Source organism: Salvelinus sp. IW2-2015, linkage group LG19 (assembly GCF_002910315.2).
Source record: "Salvelinus sp. IW2-2015 linkage group LG19, ASM291031v2, whole genome shotgun sequence".
Lineage (NCBI taxonomy): Eukaryota > Metazoa > Chordata > Actinopteri > Salmoniformes > Salmonidae > Salvelinus > Salvelinus sp. IW2-2015.
The window spans coordinates 1,568,831-1,585,616 of record NC_036859.1 but is presented as its reverse complement, the minus strand read 5'-3'; the positions used below and the strand labels follow the sequence as shown (position 1 = coordinate 1,585,616).

General features: G+C 42.4%; 1 protein-coding gene and 1 pseudogene across 1 annotated transcript; both read left to right on the top strand.

The window, feature by feature from the left end:
• Positions 1-41: 41 nt before the first annotated feature.
• Positions 42-6,097, top strand: LOC111979802 (dynein axonemal assembly factor 6-like; annotated as a pseudogene).
• An 81-nt stretch (positions 6,098-6,178) lies between these two features.
• pip4p1a (phosphatidylinositol-4,5-bisphosphate 4-phosphatase 1a) lies at positions 6,179-16,009 on the top strand. The gene is made up of 7 exons (XM_024010510.2): positions 6,179-6,592; positions 7,935-8,128; positions 8,501-8,607; positions 11,228-11,333; positions 12,801-12,853; positions 13,257-13,347; positions 13,587-16,009. The coding sequence occupies exons 1-7, from the start codon at positions 6,475-6,477 to the stop codon at positions 13,728-13,730; spliced, it is 813 nt and encodes a 270-aa protein (XP_023866278.1). The 5' UTR covers positions 6,179-6,474; the 3' UTR covers positions 13,731-16,009.
• Positions 16,010-16,786: the final 777 nt, after the last annotated feature.

Genomic DNA, 16,786 nt, shown 5'->3' with positions numbered 1-16,786 from the left:
CTGAAAGGAGATGACGTCGTCACGGTCTCCATGGCATCGAAGAAAGCCGCGCAACTGTCTCCCAGGAAAMAGCAGTACGACCAACACATTCCCCGTTTTTGGGACTGGCACATCATGCTGTCGCTGTGAACGTATTTTGTCGCCTATTTTAGGTACACTGAAATATATTAGCCATTAAGTTTAGCTCGATAATGTAAGTATCCAGCGATATTGTTTGTTGCAACATGCTAGCAGTAACTGACTTTGCCAGGGAGCCTTTGCTCGAGCACGTGAATTATTTCACAAATGGGGGGGGGGGGGTCATCATTCCAGAATCTACAAGACCTCTCTGCCCTCTTATCCATGCAGGACGAGGATTATGAAGATGATTGTAAGGTAAGGCATTGTTAACGTTCATCATTGAGATAAGCTGCTAAAACCATAGAGATCCTATTCAAGAGGGGCTATTCTATACTAGAGGGGCTATGTCATAAACCATAAAAGTTCCAGAATGCGGGGAAAATAGAAGCCATTGTGGTCTGGGAGAAATTCAAAACCAGTCTAATTTTGGAATTAATGACAGTAGTAGAGGCATAGGTGATGCATTTCCTGATTTTACTTATGCAGGAAAATAAAAGTAAGGCATGTGTTATATCAGCAATTGTGTAATAGAAATATTGTCAAATCTAATAACAAAAAAAATAAATAATAATATTGTCATATCCTTATACAGTTAAATAGGTTTTATGCCAGTTTTCTGTATAAATAGCATCTAAAATCTATGTAAACAGACCATAATTTCTCAATGATTGTTTTATTGGAGAGCTGTGAGTGTTATTAGGCTGCATGATACAATATCAGTACTTGTTGCATTTACAATTTAAGTCAAATCAAAATGTATTTGTCACATACACATGGTTAGCAGATGTTAACGCAAGTGTTGCAACATGCCTGTGCTTCTAGTTCCGACGGTGCAGTAATATCTAACAAGTAATCTAACAATTCCCTAACCACTACCTAATACACACAAATCTGAAGGGGTGAATGAGAATATGTACATGTAAGTATATGGATGAGCGATGGCCRAGCGGCACAGGCAAGGTGCAATAGATGGTATAAAATACAGTATATACATGTGATATGAGTAATGTAAGATATGTAAACAGTATTAAAGTGGCATTATTTAGAGTGCATTGTATAAGTGACTAGTGATCCATTTATTAAAGTGGCCAGTGATTGGGTCTCAATGTAGGCAGCAGCCTCTCTGAGTTAGTGATTGCTGTTTAGCAGTCTGATGGCCTATCACTGATTTCAGCCATTGTTTGAATGAAACAGCATTCAAACAGCATTGTTTGAATGAAATGTTGGCATATTGGCAGTTAATTTGAAACATCTATGGAATGGCTGGCTAGCTAGCTAACAAACATACAGTGCAGATACATTCTTCAAATTCATTGTTTTAAACAGTATTTTATCACAGCACTTACAAACAATGGTTGACCAACTTACCAAAATGGCTTATATCAGGGCAATAACAACCTCTTAAGTGACAAAAAGGCACCCCATTCCTTATGGGCACTACTTTTGACTGGGACCCATAGGGCTCTGGTCAAAAGTAGTCCACTACATAGAGACTAGGGTGCCATTTTGGAGGTATAACAGACTATGCAAAGAAGGACAGTAATGCCATCTGGAATGAGGAGGAGGTGACAGAGGGATGACAGATTGATGACCTCACAGACAGCCGGCCACAGCCTAAGTATGTACATCCCAAATGGCATCCTATYCCCTACATARTGCATTGCTTTTGACWAGAGYCCTATAGGYCYTGGTCAAAAGTAGTGCACTATATAGAGAATAAGGTGCCATTTGAGACAGAGACAAGTTTGCAGTTGTCAAGAAAAATAAAACAACATTCAAGACAAGACAGTTACCACGTCTCACTGATCATTGTGTTTGTTGTTGGCTTGCTTGTGTACACTTTCTGTGTGTGTGTGGCAAAGGGTGGCTACTTTGAAAAATCTCAAAAATAATTGTATTTGTTTAAAACCTTTTCGGTTACTACATGATTCCATATGTGTTATTTCATAGTTTTGATGTCTTTAATGCAGGGAAACTTACATCCGTTTTACCTCATTTCTACCAGCATGTTAAATGTGCAACCAGAGGGAAAAAAACTTTAGACCACCTTTATTCCACACACAGAGACATGTACAAAGCTCTCCCTCACCCACAATTTGGCAAATCTGACCATAATTCTATCCTCCTGATTCCTGCTTACAAGCAAAAACTAAAGCAGGAAGCCCCAGTGACTTGGTCAATAAAAAAGTGTTCAGATGAAGCAGATCTTAAACTACAGGACTGTTTTGCTAGCACAGACTGGAATATGTTCCGGGATTCTTTGGATGGCATTGAGGAGTACACCACATCAGTCACTGGCATCATAAATAACACATCAGTCACTGGCTTCATTAATAAGAGCATCGTTGACGTCGTCCCCACAGTGACCATACGTACAGTTGAAGTCGGAAGTTTACATACACTTAAGTTGGAGTCATTAAAACTCGTTTTTCAACCACTCCATAAATTTCTTGTTAACAAACTATAGTTTTGGCAAGTCGGTTGGGACATCTACTTTGTGCATGACACAAGTAATTTTTCCAACAATTGTTTACGTACAGATTATTTCACTTATAATTCACAGTATCACAATTCAAGTGGTTCAGAAGTTTACATACACTAAGTTGACTGTGCCTTTAAACAGTTTGGAAAATTCCAGAAAATGACGTCATGGCTTAGAAGCTTCTGATAGGCTAATTGACATAATTTGAGTCAATTGGAGGTGTACCTGTGGATGTATTTCAAGGCCTACCTTCAAACTCAGTGCATCTTTGCTTGACATCATGGGAAAATCAAAAGAAATCAGCCCCAAAAATTGTAGACCTCCACAAGTCTGGTTCATCCTTGTGAGCAATTTCCAAACGTCTGAAGGTACCACGTTCATCTGTATAAACAATAGTACGCAAGTATAAACACCATGGGACCACGCAGCCATCATACCGGTCAGGAAAGAGACGCGTTCTGTCTCCTAGAGATGAACGCACTTTGGTGCGAAAAGTGCAACTCAATCCCAGAACAACAGCAAAGGACCTTGTGAAGATGCTGGAGGAAACAGGTACAAAAATATCTATATCCACAGCAAAACGAGTCCTATATGGACAACCTGAAAGGCCGCACAGCAAGGAAGAAGTCACTGCTCCAAAACCACTATAAAAAAGCCAGACTACGGTTTGCAACTGCACATGGGGACAAAGATCGTACTTTTTGGAGAAATGTCCTCTGGTCTGATGAAACAAAAACAGAACTGTTTGGCCATAATGACCATCGTTATGTTTGGAGGAAAAAGGGGGAGGCTTGCAAGCCGAAGAACACCATCCCAACCGTGAAGGACGGGGGTGGCAGTATCATGTTGTGGGGGTGCTTTGCTGCAGGAGGGACTGGTGCACTTCACAAAATAGATGGCATCATGAGGTAGGAAAAATATGTGGATATATTGAAGCAACATCTCAAGACATCAGTCTGGAAGTTAAAGCTTGGTCGCAAATGGGTCTTCCAAATGGACAATGATCCCAAGCATACTTCCAAAGTTGTGGCAAAATGGCTTAAGGACAACAAAGTCAAGGTATTGGAGTGGCCATCACAAAGCCCTGACCTCAATCCTATAGAACATTTGTGGGCAGAAGTGAAAAAGCGTTCTGCAAGGAGGCCTACAAACCTGACTCAGTTACACCAGCTCTGTCAGGAGAAATGGGCCAAAATTCACCCAACTTATTGTGGGAAGCTTGTGGAGGGCTACCCGAAACGTTTGACCCAAGTTAAACAATTTAAAGGCAATGCTACCAAATACTAATTGAGTGTATGTAAACTTCTGACCCACTGGGGATATGATGAAATAAATAAAAGCTGAAATAAATAATTCAGACGGATTACCAGGACATGTATTCCGAGCATGCGCTGACCAACTGGCAAGTGTCTTCACTGGCATTTTCAACCTATCCCTGACTGAGTCTGTAATACCAACATGTTTCAAGTAGACCACCATAGTCAAAAGGTTGTACAGCTGCACCATCGAGAGCATCCTGACTTGTTGCATCACTGCCTGGTATGGCAACTGCTCGGCCTCCGAACGCAAGGTACTACAGAGGGTAGTACGTACGGCCCAGTACATCACTGGGGCCAAGCGTCCTGCCATCCAGGACCTCTATACCAGGCGGTGTCAGAGGAAGGCCCTAAAAATTGTCAAAGACTCTAGCCACCCTAGTCATAGACTCTTCTCTCTGCTACCGAACGGCAAGCGGTACCGGAGTGCCAAGTCTAGGTCCAAGAGCTTCTACTCCCAAGCCATAAGACTCCTGAACAGCTAATCAAAGGGCTACCCAGACCCCTCTTTTATGCTTCTGCTACTTTCTGTTTATTATCTATGCATAGTCACTTTAACTCTACCTAAGTGTACATATTACCTCAATTACCTCGACTAATCGGKGSACCGCACATTGATTCTGTAACGGTACCCCCTGTATATAGCCTCGCTATTGTTATTTTACTGCTGCTGTTTAATTATTTGTTACTTTTATTTTCTATTTTTTACTTATCTATTTTTTTTTTTACTTAACACATATTTTTCTTAAAACTGCATTGTTGGTTAAGGGCTTGTAAGTAAGCATTTCACTGTAAGGTCCATACATGTTGTATTCAGAGCATGTGACAAATAACATTTGATTTGATTCACTATTATTCTACAATGTAGAAAATAGTAAAAAATAAAGAAAAACCCTTGAATGAGTAGATGTGTCCAAACTTTTGACTAGTACTGTATATTAACTTTTCCCCCATCCTCAGGTGAAAATCCAACTGCCAGACACCAAAGCAACAGATATAGTCCTGGATGGATGTGAAGGAGAAAGTCCTTGTTCTGCGAACACCATACTTCTAAGTTGCTTGCCTGTCATCGTTCTGCAAAGAGTTCCAGGATATCAATCCATAGCCAGAAAACTCTTTGCCACGATTTGCTGACCTCCTCTCATGCTCCTTTTTTCTTCATAAGGAGAGAAGTGTTTTATATCTATCTAAAACATCTGTCATCTCAGCCATGACTGAAAATCCCCTCTCTTCCTCTCCTTTTGTCCAGATGAGCAGGTCCGAGGTGTTGGCTTCAAACCGGTAGCTGCTTAGGGCTCAAATGTATAGACTTTGATCCCCTTATAATATTCATAGGAATTCACTCATAGATGTTCTACGCTAAAACAATAAAAACATTTGTAATAGTGCTCTTGGAAATAAATAGCTACTCTTGTTGAAACTACACGTCTGCTCTTGTTGTTTCATTTGAAAGTTTTGGGCTCCCGAGTGGCACAGCGGTCTAAGGAACTGTATCTCAGTGCTAGAGGTATCACTACAGACTCTGGTTCGATTCCAGGCGGTATCACAACTGCCCGTTATTGGGATTCCCATTGGGCGGCGCACAATTGGCCCAGTGTGGTTAGGGTTTGGCAGGGTTAGCCGTCGTTGTAAATAACAATTTGTTCTTTACCGACTTGCCTGGTTAAATAAAAATACAAAATGTTCTGTCTGACTGTCTGTTTGACACAAACACACAATTTCTCTGTCTCACTCTCTTTTCCCCTCCCAACTCATTAAATCCTTTCTTCACCCTTCGACAGTAAACTGGGCCTACAACTTCCGCACCCAGTACACAGTCAGGAGGGAAAAGCCCTGTTCTAAAGTGAAAGACAGGGGCTGGAGGTCACTCTACCCATGAACCGCTTCATGGATCAAAGCAACCTGCAATGAATGACAGAGCAAGTTATGGTGAAATACCCAATATTATACAAACTGAACCACCACACTTTTTCTGCATTTCCAACAAAGGACTTTGCACCTGTGCTTGGCCTAAATATGCAGGCTTTTGTTACCAATGCATGTAACAGGCTTGAGTTGAGAGGAGCAGGTAGGAATGTGCCCAGGTGAGTGCAGCGCTTCCATCTTCTGTTATGAAGCAGAAAAGATGGGTATTGTCATTACTGCCACTATGGATTAGAGTTCCATGGTTTTCATTATAAAGTCTCGACTCTGTTCATGGAATACATTTGGTCTGTTACATGGAATATTGTTTGCATTTCAAGAAATACAATTATTCAACCTGTGTTACACTCGCGTATTTGTGGTTTGTTCTCATTGTGCTACATTTACCAACACACTCTTTGCTATAGCTTACTATTATTGTTTGTTATTATTCAATATTGTTTTATTATAAGGTAGTTGTGGCCGTGGGCTGTGTTGATCAATTATCATGAGGGAGTACTTGGTCCGACAGAGTCGCAGTAGCGAACTCACGATCATGTGACGCATACGTTACTTTCCCGGCACAATCCCAGACGCAACGGCTCCATATCATCGCTTTGCACAGTCCTACTACTCCCACGCCTTGCTTTCGGTATGGCGGACGGCGAGAGGTCCCCGCTACTGGCAGATCTCGGAGATGGTGGTCTTGGGGGTGGTAACGGCGGAGTGTCACCTGGCTCGGCTCCTTATGGTTTACCAAATAAGCCACAAAGTGAGTATACATGCCATGGATGTTCTCCAACCTAGCCAAGGCAGTCGACTGGTTAGCTAGCTGACAACGCATCGGTTCCTATGACTTYCAGATAGCCAAGAGCACAAGTTGCTGTCTAGCTAGGAACATGAACAGCGCRTATTTGGTAAAACATAGTAACGACGATGTTGTGTCTGCACTGATTATATTGGGAATATATTGTGGTTGCTAGCCAGCTAGCGGTTGATGCAAGCATGCCGGTTAGTTAACTTAGTTGGCTGGCAATATTTCTCTATAACCTTATGGCATTTTATGCATTTATCGTTTAGGCATCATAGTTAAACGGATGTAACTAACAAAACAGAAACACTATGTTGAGTTGTGTGCATGGAGCTAGCTAACTAGTTGCTGCAAGATTTCTAACTAGCTAGCCTCGCTATAATCTATTTCTCAATACAGAATATGCAATTGACCATATCCTGATGATCCACGTGTTATGTTATAGTGGCCTACAGAAGAAGAAGAAAATGTCAGTGTAATATTTGTATCACCATTTGAAGATATACCGCCAGTATGTTCACGCTAACTAGCTAGTGTGCTAATCTCGTTTGAGGCGTGTACCGAAGCACCTGATTTGATTGGCACCGCTTCGGGCCATTCAATAAGCTTATAATTACTGCAAGATAAGACGTCGACCAATTACTGTTTTCTGGGGAGGGGCTACTGTATGGAAATATCAGAACAGTGGCATGAGTTGCTGTAACACAGGTGTTTGTTCACATCATAATACCTTAAATTCTTGTGTTTTAGAAATATTACAGTGGTAATTGCATATTTCCGCGATAATAGTACTACACACACACAGATAAGCCCCTGCAGCCCTTTTATAAAGCTCCTTTTTGTTGGAACTCAAGACTCAAATCTCATTCTTGTTAATCCTCATTTAAAAGGTACAAAAACGGAATAGTACTTTCCGTGTAACCCTTTCATGATTTAGTGCACTACTTACTCCATCTGTATTATTCTGTCAGTCAATCTGCAAATCCGTGGCGCTAAAACGCCAGATATATGCAATAAAAACTCAATGTTATCAAAAACAAAAAGGACTGATAAAAAAAAAGCAATTAAAAATAACTAAATATGTACAAATGTATAGAGGAGCTCTGTGCTTAGGCTGCTACTAGGGTGCCATGGCAACTAATGGCAACTGTCAGCAAAATCAGGGCTTTATTGAAGAAAAATGATGACTAATATGTGGTTGTTTTTCCTACCTTAGTTGAATGCACTGATTGTAAATCACTCTGAAAAGATTGTCTGCTAAATGACAAACGGTCATGTTCACCCCCCCCTCTCTGCATTTCAGGCTTTCCTCCCTTTCCCAGCCCCACCCAGCCCTCAGTACTTATGGGGGAGGACCCTCCTCTGTACTCCCCCCTCACCTCCCCAGAGAGTGGCAGTGCACCAGGCATCAGCTGTAGAGTGTGTCAGAGCCTCATCAGCGTGGAGGGGAAGATCCACCAGCATGTGGTCAAGTGTGGGATCTGCAACGAGGCTACGGTGGGTGACACATCTATCTGTAGTGTCATCACATCTATAGTCATACAAGTTGTATACAGTGGGCAGGCTGGGTGGGTGACCTACCACATAAACCTGCATGTCAGGGTTAATTTCAATTCCGGAAGTAATCTGACATTTGAATTTCCCTCGTTGCTTCTCTATGAGAACTTGGATGTGGAAATTCAGTTGACTTCCTGAATTGACCCTAGGTTTAAGATAAAAGGTTAGGACAAGTTATAATTCCATGTGGAAGCTTTTTGAAAATAAACAGATTCATGGGACCAGTGCCGTTGCTAACGGATTTATTTGAAATGGAATGGAACTTGTTCACCTTTCTGTGTCCCTCCTCCTTTTGTCTCTCTCCCTCTGTAGCCCATCAAGAATGCACCAGCAGGGAAGAAGTATGTCCGCTGCCCCTGTAACTGTCTGCTCATCTGCAAAGTTACCTCCCAGAGGATCGCCTGTCCCCGGCCCTACTGGTAAGGGGGGGGGAAGAGGGTTGAGTGAGAAGGAGTGTGTGAAAGAGAGACTGGCTGCATCCCAATTGGCACCATATTTACTATTTAGTGCACTACTTTTGACCAGATGGGCCCTGGTTATAGTGCACTATATAGGGAATTAAGTAATACACTATAGGGAAATAGGCTGCCATTTGGGATGTAGTCACATAATCGGAGACGGACAACAACGGTTATATGAAAAATGATTCCCTCCCTTCATAAAACATTACATGGCAGCAGCAGATGCTACTTCAGTCAAGACAGTGTCTCAGGGCATATATATATACATACATACATACATACATACATACATACATACATACATACAGTTGAAGTCGGAAGTTTACATACACCTTAACCAAATACATTTACACTCAGTTTCACAATTCCTGACATTTAATCCTAGTAAAAATTCCCTGTCTTAGGTCAGTTAGGATCACCACTTTATTTTTAWAATGTGAAATGTCAGAATAATGGTAAAGAGTGATTTATTTCATCACATTCCCAGTGGGTCAGAAGTTTACATACGCTCAATTAGTATTTGGTAGCATTGCCTTTAAATTGTTTAACTTGGGTCAAACGTTTCCGGTAGCCTTCCACAAGCTTCCCACAATAAGCTGGGTGAATTGTGGCCCATTCCTCCTGACAGAGCTGGTGTAACTGAGTCAGGTTTTTAGGCCTCCTTGCTCGCACACGCTTTTTCACTTCTGCCCACAATTTTCTATGGGATTGAGGGCAGGGCTTGTGATGGTCACTCCAATACCTTGACTTTGTTGTCCTTAAGGCATTTTGCCACAACTTTGAAGTATGCTTGGGGTCATTGTCCATTTGGAAGACCCATTTGCGACCAAGCTTAAACTTCCTGACTGATGTCTTGAGATGTTGCTTCAATATATCCACATAATTTTCTACCTCATGATGCTATCTATTTTGTGAAGTGCACCAGTCCCTCCTGCAGCAAAGCACCCCCACAACATGATGCTGCCACCCCCGTGCTTCACGGTTGGGATGGTGTTCTTCGGCTTCCAAGCCTCCCACTTTTTCCTCCAAACATAATGATGGTCATTGTGGCCAAACAGTTCTATTTTTGTTTCATCAGACCAGGGGACATTTCTCCAAGAAGTACAATCTTTGTCCCCATGTGCAGTTGCAAACCATAGTCTGTCTTTTTTATGGCGGTTTTGGAGCAGTGGCTTCTTCCTTGCTGAGCGTCCTTTCAGGTTATGTCAATATAGGACTTGTTTTACTGAGGATATAGATACTTTTGTACCTGTTTTCCTCCAGCATCTTCACAAGGTCCTTTGCTGTTGTTCTGGGATTGATTTGCACTTTTAACACCAAAGTATGTTCATCTCTAGGAGACAGAACGCGTCTCCTTCCTGAGCGGTATGACGGCTGCGTGGTCCCATGGTGTTTATACTTGCGTACTATTGTTTGTACAGATGAACGTGGTACCTTCAGGCGTTTGGAAATTGCTCCCAAGGATGAACCAAACTTGTGGTGGTCTACAATTTTTTTTCCTGAGGTCTTGGCTGATTTCTTTTGATTTTCCCATGATGTCAAGCAAAGAGGCACTGAGTTGGAAGGTAGGCCTTGAAATACATCCACATGTACACCTCCAATTGACTCAAATGATGTCAATTAGCCTATCAGAAGCTTCTAAAGCCATGACATAATTTTCTGGAATTTTCCAAGCTGTTTAAAGGCACAGTCAACTTAGTGTATGTAAACTTCTGACCCACTGGAATTGTGATAGTGAAATAATCTGTCTGTAAACAATTGTTGCAAAAATGACTTGTGTCATGCACAAAGTGGATGTCCTAACCGATTTGCCAAAACAATAGTTTAACAAGAAACTTGTGGAGTTGTTGAAAAACGAGTCTATGACTCCAACCTAAGTGTATGTAAACTTCGACTTCAACTGTACAAGTAACGATTACTGTAAACTAGGACTATGATGGACATTAATTACAACAGGTGTATTCCTGTGTAACTAAGTTGTGAAGATATATAACTTTCAAAGTACAGAAATTCTGCCTGTATGATGCATTTTTTAATGCTGCGTTTTGCATCATATGAGGCTCGTACCGGCTGTATTTCTGTATTTTGAAAGTTATATATCTTGTAAACTTGATTGCTGACATGCAAAACATTTTGGGACTATATCAATAATGGACTTTTATGAAACAAATACCAAAAGATAGTTTCTGGGTAGAGTTTTCCTTTAAGGGCTGTATTCGGCTAACCAGGTGCATGGATAAGTTAGGTGACTTGTATGGAACTTACGCTCTGTAGCATTTAAACCTAGCTAAGAATACTGACTTGTAGACTGAACAGTGAGTTATGTGGTTGCTGTTTTGCCATCCTGGCACTGATTCTGCTGATAGCAGCTATTTCGAATAAGGGTCTACTTGTGATGCAAGGTTACTTTCCCTCCTAAACATGAATGCACGAACTGTGACTCTGGAAAAGAGCATCTGCTAAAATGACTTCAAAGTAAACATTTTAGTTGACAGGTATGGTGACGCTCTGTTGCATTTAAATCTAGGAATACTGACTTGTAGACTGATCAGTGAGCTATGTGGTCGTGTTCCCCCAGTAAGAGGATAATAAACCTGGGTCCGGTCCACCCTGGTCCAGCCAGCCCTGACCCCCAGCCGGCCGGAGCTCGGGTCTCCTGTGGACACTGCAGCAACACTTTCTTGGTACGACCCTTCCCTCACAGCTATCATATACAGTAGGCTGCATCCCAAATATAACCTTATTCCTGCCAAAAGGGCACCAGGGCCCAAATGTTTGATTGTGTCTATAGGTAAATGAGGTGTGTGTGTGGTTAAGATTTGGAAACATTGTCCAGTGTCCAAAGGCTTATTGGGTTATTAGGTAATCAAATAAGTGTAAMATCTTTCCAGATTCCAGTTAAAATAAGGGTTGCAAATATAACCCTATTAAATCAACAAAACAATAATACAAGTTCTCCAAGAATCAATCATTTAGTGTTATGCACACGAGTGCAACAATCTGATTAGTATTATTGACTCTTACATGAACAACAAATACACCGGCCAGTTTATTTGCCTCCAGGACAGCCTGAATTCTTTGGGCATGGATTCTACAAGTCGGAAACACTCCACAGGGATGTTGGTCCAAGCTGCCGCGATGGCATTGCGCAGTTGCTGCAGATTGGACAGCGGTACACCACCGCCACCAGCCTGTACCTTTGACACCAGGCAGGATGGTACCATGGACTGCTGTTGCTTACACCAAATCCTGACTCTGCCATCAGCATGACGCAACAGGAACTGTGATTTGCCGGACCATTCAATGTTTTTCCACTCCTCAATTGTCCAGTGTTGGTGATTGCGTGCCCACTGGAGCCACTTCTTGTTTTTAGCTGATAGGAGTGGAACCCGGTGTGGTTGTCTGCTGCAGTAGCCCATCCGTGACAAGGATCAACGAGTTGTGCATTCCCGAGATGCCGTTCTGCACACCACTGTTGTACTGCATTATTATTTGTTTATGGCCCGCCTGTTGGCTTACGCGATTCTTGCCGTTCTCCTTCGACCTCATCAACGAGCTGCTTTCGCCCACAGGACTGCCGCTGACTGGAATGTTTGTTTGTCGCACAATTCTCGGGAACCCATAGACACTGTCGTGAGTGAAAAGCCCAGGTGTGCGGCAGTTTCTGAGACACTGGATTCGGCGTGCCTGGCACCGACGATCGTATCACGCTCAAAGTTTTGCCCATTCTAACATTCAATTGAATGTCTCTCTGCCTGCTTTATATGGCAAGCCACGGCCATGTGACTCACTGTCTGTGGGAGCGATCCATTTTCGTGAACGGGTGGCGTACTTAATAAACTGGTCAGTGAGTGTCTGTACAATTAATTAAAACAAACTATTACCACATTTAAAACCACAGACAAGTTAATGTTATATGGTTAGATTGAGTGTGTTTGAATATGCAGGTAGTGTGTATGTATTGTCGTCACTGACTGTTTCCTCTCACCCTGACAGCATCCAAAATGGTACCCTACTCCCTATTTAGTGCACTACTTTTGAGTAGAACCCATACGGCTCTGGTCAAAAGTAGTGCACTGTTTAGGCAATAAGGTGCCAATTGGGATGTATACTCTATCATATTGACATGAGTGTCTTGTAATGTGTTTCAGTGGACAGAGTTTACTGACAGGACACTCGCCAGGTGCCCACATTGCAAGAAAGTGTGAGTTTCTATCTGTCCACACAGTACCCAGTCAATACAGAGGAGTCCATTTAAACGGGATTATACAATATGCTAAAAATAATGTTCTCCAGTGGTGGCTGGTGGCACGTTATCTCGGGAGGACATGCTCCTAGTTGTGGCTGGATGACTGTACCATTAGCCTGTAGCATTAGGCATCAGGATAAGCTCCTTACTGACTTGTGTGCAACTTCTCAAGTCTGAGCTGTTACTCTTACACAACCTGTTATTAGTATGACTTGCTTCAGCAACTGTTTAAACCTATGAAGTTATTTTGGACAGCCGAAGCAAGTCGGACAATTTTTCTCCAGGAAAATTACCCTTTCTATTTAATGTTTACAGTCCATTTTTCCCTCTCTCTTTTACCACACCCTTCGACATGCAGCTCCTCTATTGGTCAGAGGTACCCTCGAAGGCGGAGCTTGTGGTGTTTTCTACTATGCTTGCTTTTCAGCATCTCCACTGCTGGGCTGGTGGTGAGTACACCCTCCAGACTGTCCACTCTACATTACATTACATTACTTGACAAACCCATATCGTAGCTGTGTCAAACACTGCCATGTCCCCACCGCCTAAGCCCCTTCATGAGGCAGGAAAAACCCTTGTTAAGTGTTCTCTCTCCCTCTGTTCTGTGTCTGTAGGACCCATCTCACCACTAAACACATTGCAAAAAATAATAATGTTACATGCTCTCTCTTTCTTTCTCTCTCTGTAGGCTGGTACGTGGGTGAAGGCCCAGGACTATGGGGGTATCTATGCTTCCTGGGCTGTGCTGATCCTGCTGGTACTCCTTACCCTGGGCCGGGCTCTGTACTGGGCCTGCATGCGTGTTAGTGAGCCCCTACAGAACTTCACATAGACACACACACACACGTGTAGGTTGAAGTTGCCCCTAGATGCTGATCTTGGGTCAGTTTCGCATTTCCCCCTCTAAATGGTTAAGATTGGGGGAAGGGAAGCTGATCTCCTAGATGTGTACCTAGGGGGAWACTTCACCCCAAAGCCACACAAACAGGGGAGAGGAGACCCGCAGCAGTGGGGGGGGGGGGGAGCTTTTAAAATAATATTTATTTAAACCGGAAATTAAAACAAAGTTTTCCTCCTCCTTCCCTTTAGTCTGTTCAATGTGTTTCCGAACTGGATAATGAAAAACATTTACTTACTCCCGAAGGAGCAGTAGCGTGACTGCTGCATTACTAGTTCAATTAGTTTTAACATGTTCGACTACTGTCCCTTCCCTGTTTTTAATCATCACTCGGGCCCTATCATGGCTTGGCTCCGTGGAAGAAAGTCTTAAATTGTGACACGACCCTCGGAAAAGACGGCTACTTCGCAACACTGATTTCATGTTCTGTTTTTTGGGCATTTTACATMATTTATTTGTTTTGGTAAACCCTTGAAGCATTTTAGAAAGGCAAATGAAGCTAAAATGAGGCCAGTGCAAGGTGAACGTCACCCAAGTTACCATCCCTTGCCCGTCATGGTGCATATTCTGTGGGACTGTCAGTCTTTGATCCAAAGTAGCTTGGAAGCCTTAAAAGCAGTTTTATTTATTTTGTATTTAACCTTTATTTAACTAGGCAAGTCAGTTAAGAACAAAATCTTATTTACAATGACCGCCTACCCCGGCCAAACCCGGATGACACTGGGCCAATTGTGCGCCGCCCTATGGGACTACCAATCGCTGACGGCTGTGATACAGCCTGGATTTGAACCAAGGACTGTAGTGGCGCCTCTTGCACTGAGATGCAGTGCCTTAGACTTAGCTGCGCCACTTGGGAGCCCAGTTAGAGAGAGAGCTTGAGATGAGGCTGTTCAATCTGACTGGACACACACACAGCCCTTCTCTCTTACACACACAGCTAATAGCTTAGATGAAAGCTKTCAGTGTAACCCATAGATGTACACTGTACTATAGAGCCTCAAAATGATGAAAGCCCTCAGTGGTGCTGCCGATGTTAAACAGGCTTTGGGCCAAGTGTGCCCACTACCCAGCTATGGTCGAACTACAGTACATCTTTTCCTGGCTACCCGTCTAACGTTTCTTCTCCACAATGAGTCGGGATTTGCTTTCCTCCCTGACCCTTAGAAAATGTGTCAACATTTTGACTGTTCTGATTGGTCCCAGAAATCGATGAGTCGGGCTTGATATGAATCGCGTCATTTTGACACCTGCACAAATGACTAGGATGGCAGGTTCAGACTGATGTATAGATCCATAGAGCAGCGGAATTAAATTGGGGTTGAGTCGTCAGGCAAAATCTACCCTCCCATGGTCAAAATGAGTCCTTGATGACAGAAGCAGGCCGCGGGTGTTGTAGACCCTGTGCCTCGGAGTGGCTGTCCTTCAGGTTGGGGGGTGCGTACCAAATGGCACCCTACTCCCTATACAGAGCACTCCTTTTGTCCAGAGCCCGTATATGGCTCTGGGCAAAAGTAGTGCACTAAATAGGGAGTATGGTACCATTTTGGGATGCTGTCAGGGTGAGAGGAAACGGTCAGTGAAGGGAATACACTTCCTGCATATTCAAACAGTCAAACTAACACGATAACACTAACTTGTCTGTGGTTCTGAATATGGTAGTTAATATGTTTTTTAAATTACAGATATGTTCGTTTCTGTTTTAATGAATTGTACATATGTTGTTCATGTGAGTAATTATTACTAAGCAGATATTCTGTTGAACTCGTGCATAACACTACATGACTGATTCTTGGAGAACTGTTTAGTTGATTCAATGGGGTTATTTTTGCAACCCTTTTTAATGGAATCTGGAAAGTTGTTACACTGATTTGATGACCTACTAACCCATTAAGCCTCTGGACTGTGTCAATGTTAAATCGCACACACAAACCTCATTTACTTAGACAAACATTTAACCACAAACCACATTTTCCACATTAATTGCATCATTTTACACACACACACACACAGCTCTTTGAGATGGTTACCCTGCTTGACAGAACTGTTCAGTAGCAGTGAGTTATTTTAAAATGTCATGTTATTTATTATGATGATCATGTTTTAATCATGATATTTATGTACAATATTGATCATGTTAATGATACCAATGATCAAGTACCTGGCTGATGTGCTCTTYAGAGTTTGTTTACACACAATAAAGACGTATGAAAATATCTGAATGCTTTTTAGGCTGTTTTGTTATTGCTTTTTAAAGACAGTTTACAATAATCAAAACCAAACATAAGACAAAACAACTACTTAGTGGTGAGTAGTCCAGATACTCGAACACTTTCACAGGTTGTTATAATTAGTGTCATTTCACAAAATGAGTGCCTTTTGAGTCCCGTTGATATTTTGAATAGAAATTGTGCACCAATATTTATTTTTAAAATACTTATTTTCGACATGCTCTGGAACTTTGGCATCTTAAGTATATATTTTTTTAAACTTCCAGCTTTGGGCTGGATGTGTCAGAGTAGTTCATTTAAGCAATAGGGCCTGGGGGGTGTGTGGTATATGGCGAATATACCACGGCTAAGGGATGTTCTTAGGCACGACACAACACGATTACAAACTGGTTACCAACGTAATTAGAGTAAAAAAATAAATGTTCTGATATACCATGGCTGTCAGCCAATCAGAATTCAGGGCTTGAACCACCCAGTTTATAAACATGCAAAATCTATGAGCAGAATTATTGTTTTACCTCAATTAGCCACAAAATCCCTAGCTTGAAAGCAACTTTTTTCTGGAAGCTGTGCTGCACCAATTCCCCCATGTGGGCCAGTCCCCGAGCAATTCGAGTTCAACCAATGAGCTTCAGCCCCTCGCCATATGAGTGACAGCTAGCATGATGCACACACAGCAGAGCGAGAGAGAGAGCAATGAGTTGGTGCGCAATTCAGGGACCACTTTTGGCGCATGAGTGCTGCTTTCAGAACTACTGGCTA

Excerpts from the sequence above, each read along its gene's own strand:
- pip4p1a (XM_024010510.2), top strand. The coding sequence starts at position 6,475 with ATGGCGGACGGCGAGAGGTCCCCGCTACTGGCAGATCTCGGAGATGGT. Across the intron at positions 6,593-7,934 it reads TTTACCAAATAAGCCACAAA|GCTTTCCTCCCTTTCCCAGC; the intron begins GTGAGTATACAT and ends TCTGCATTTCAG. Across the intron at positions 11,334-12,800 it reads ACTGCAGCAACACTTTCTTG|TGGACAGAGTTTACTGACAG; the intron begins GTACGACCCTTC and ends AATGTGTTTCAG.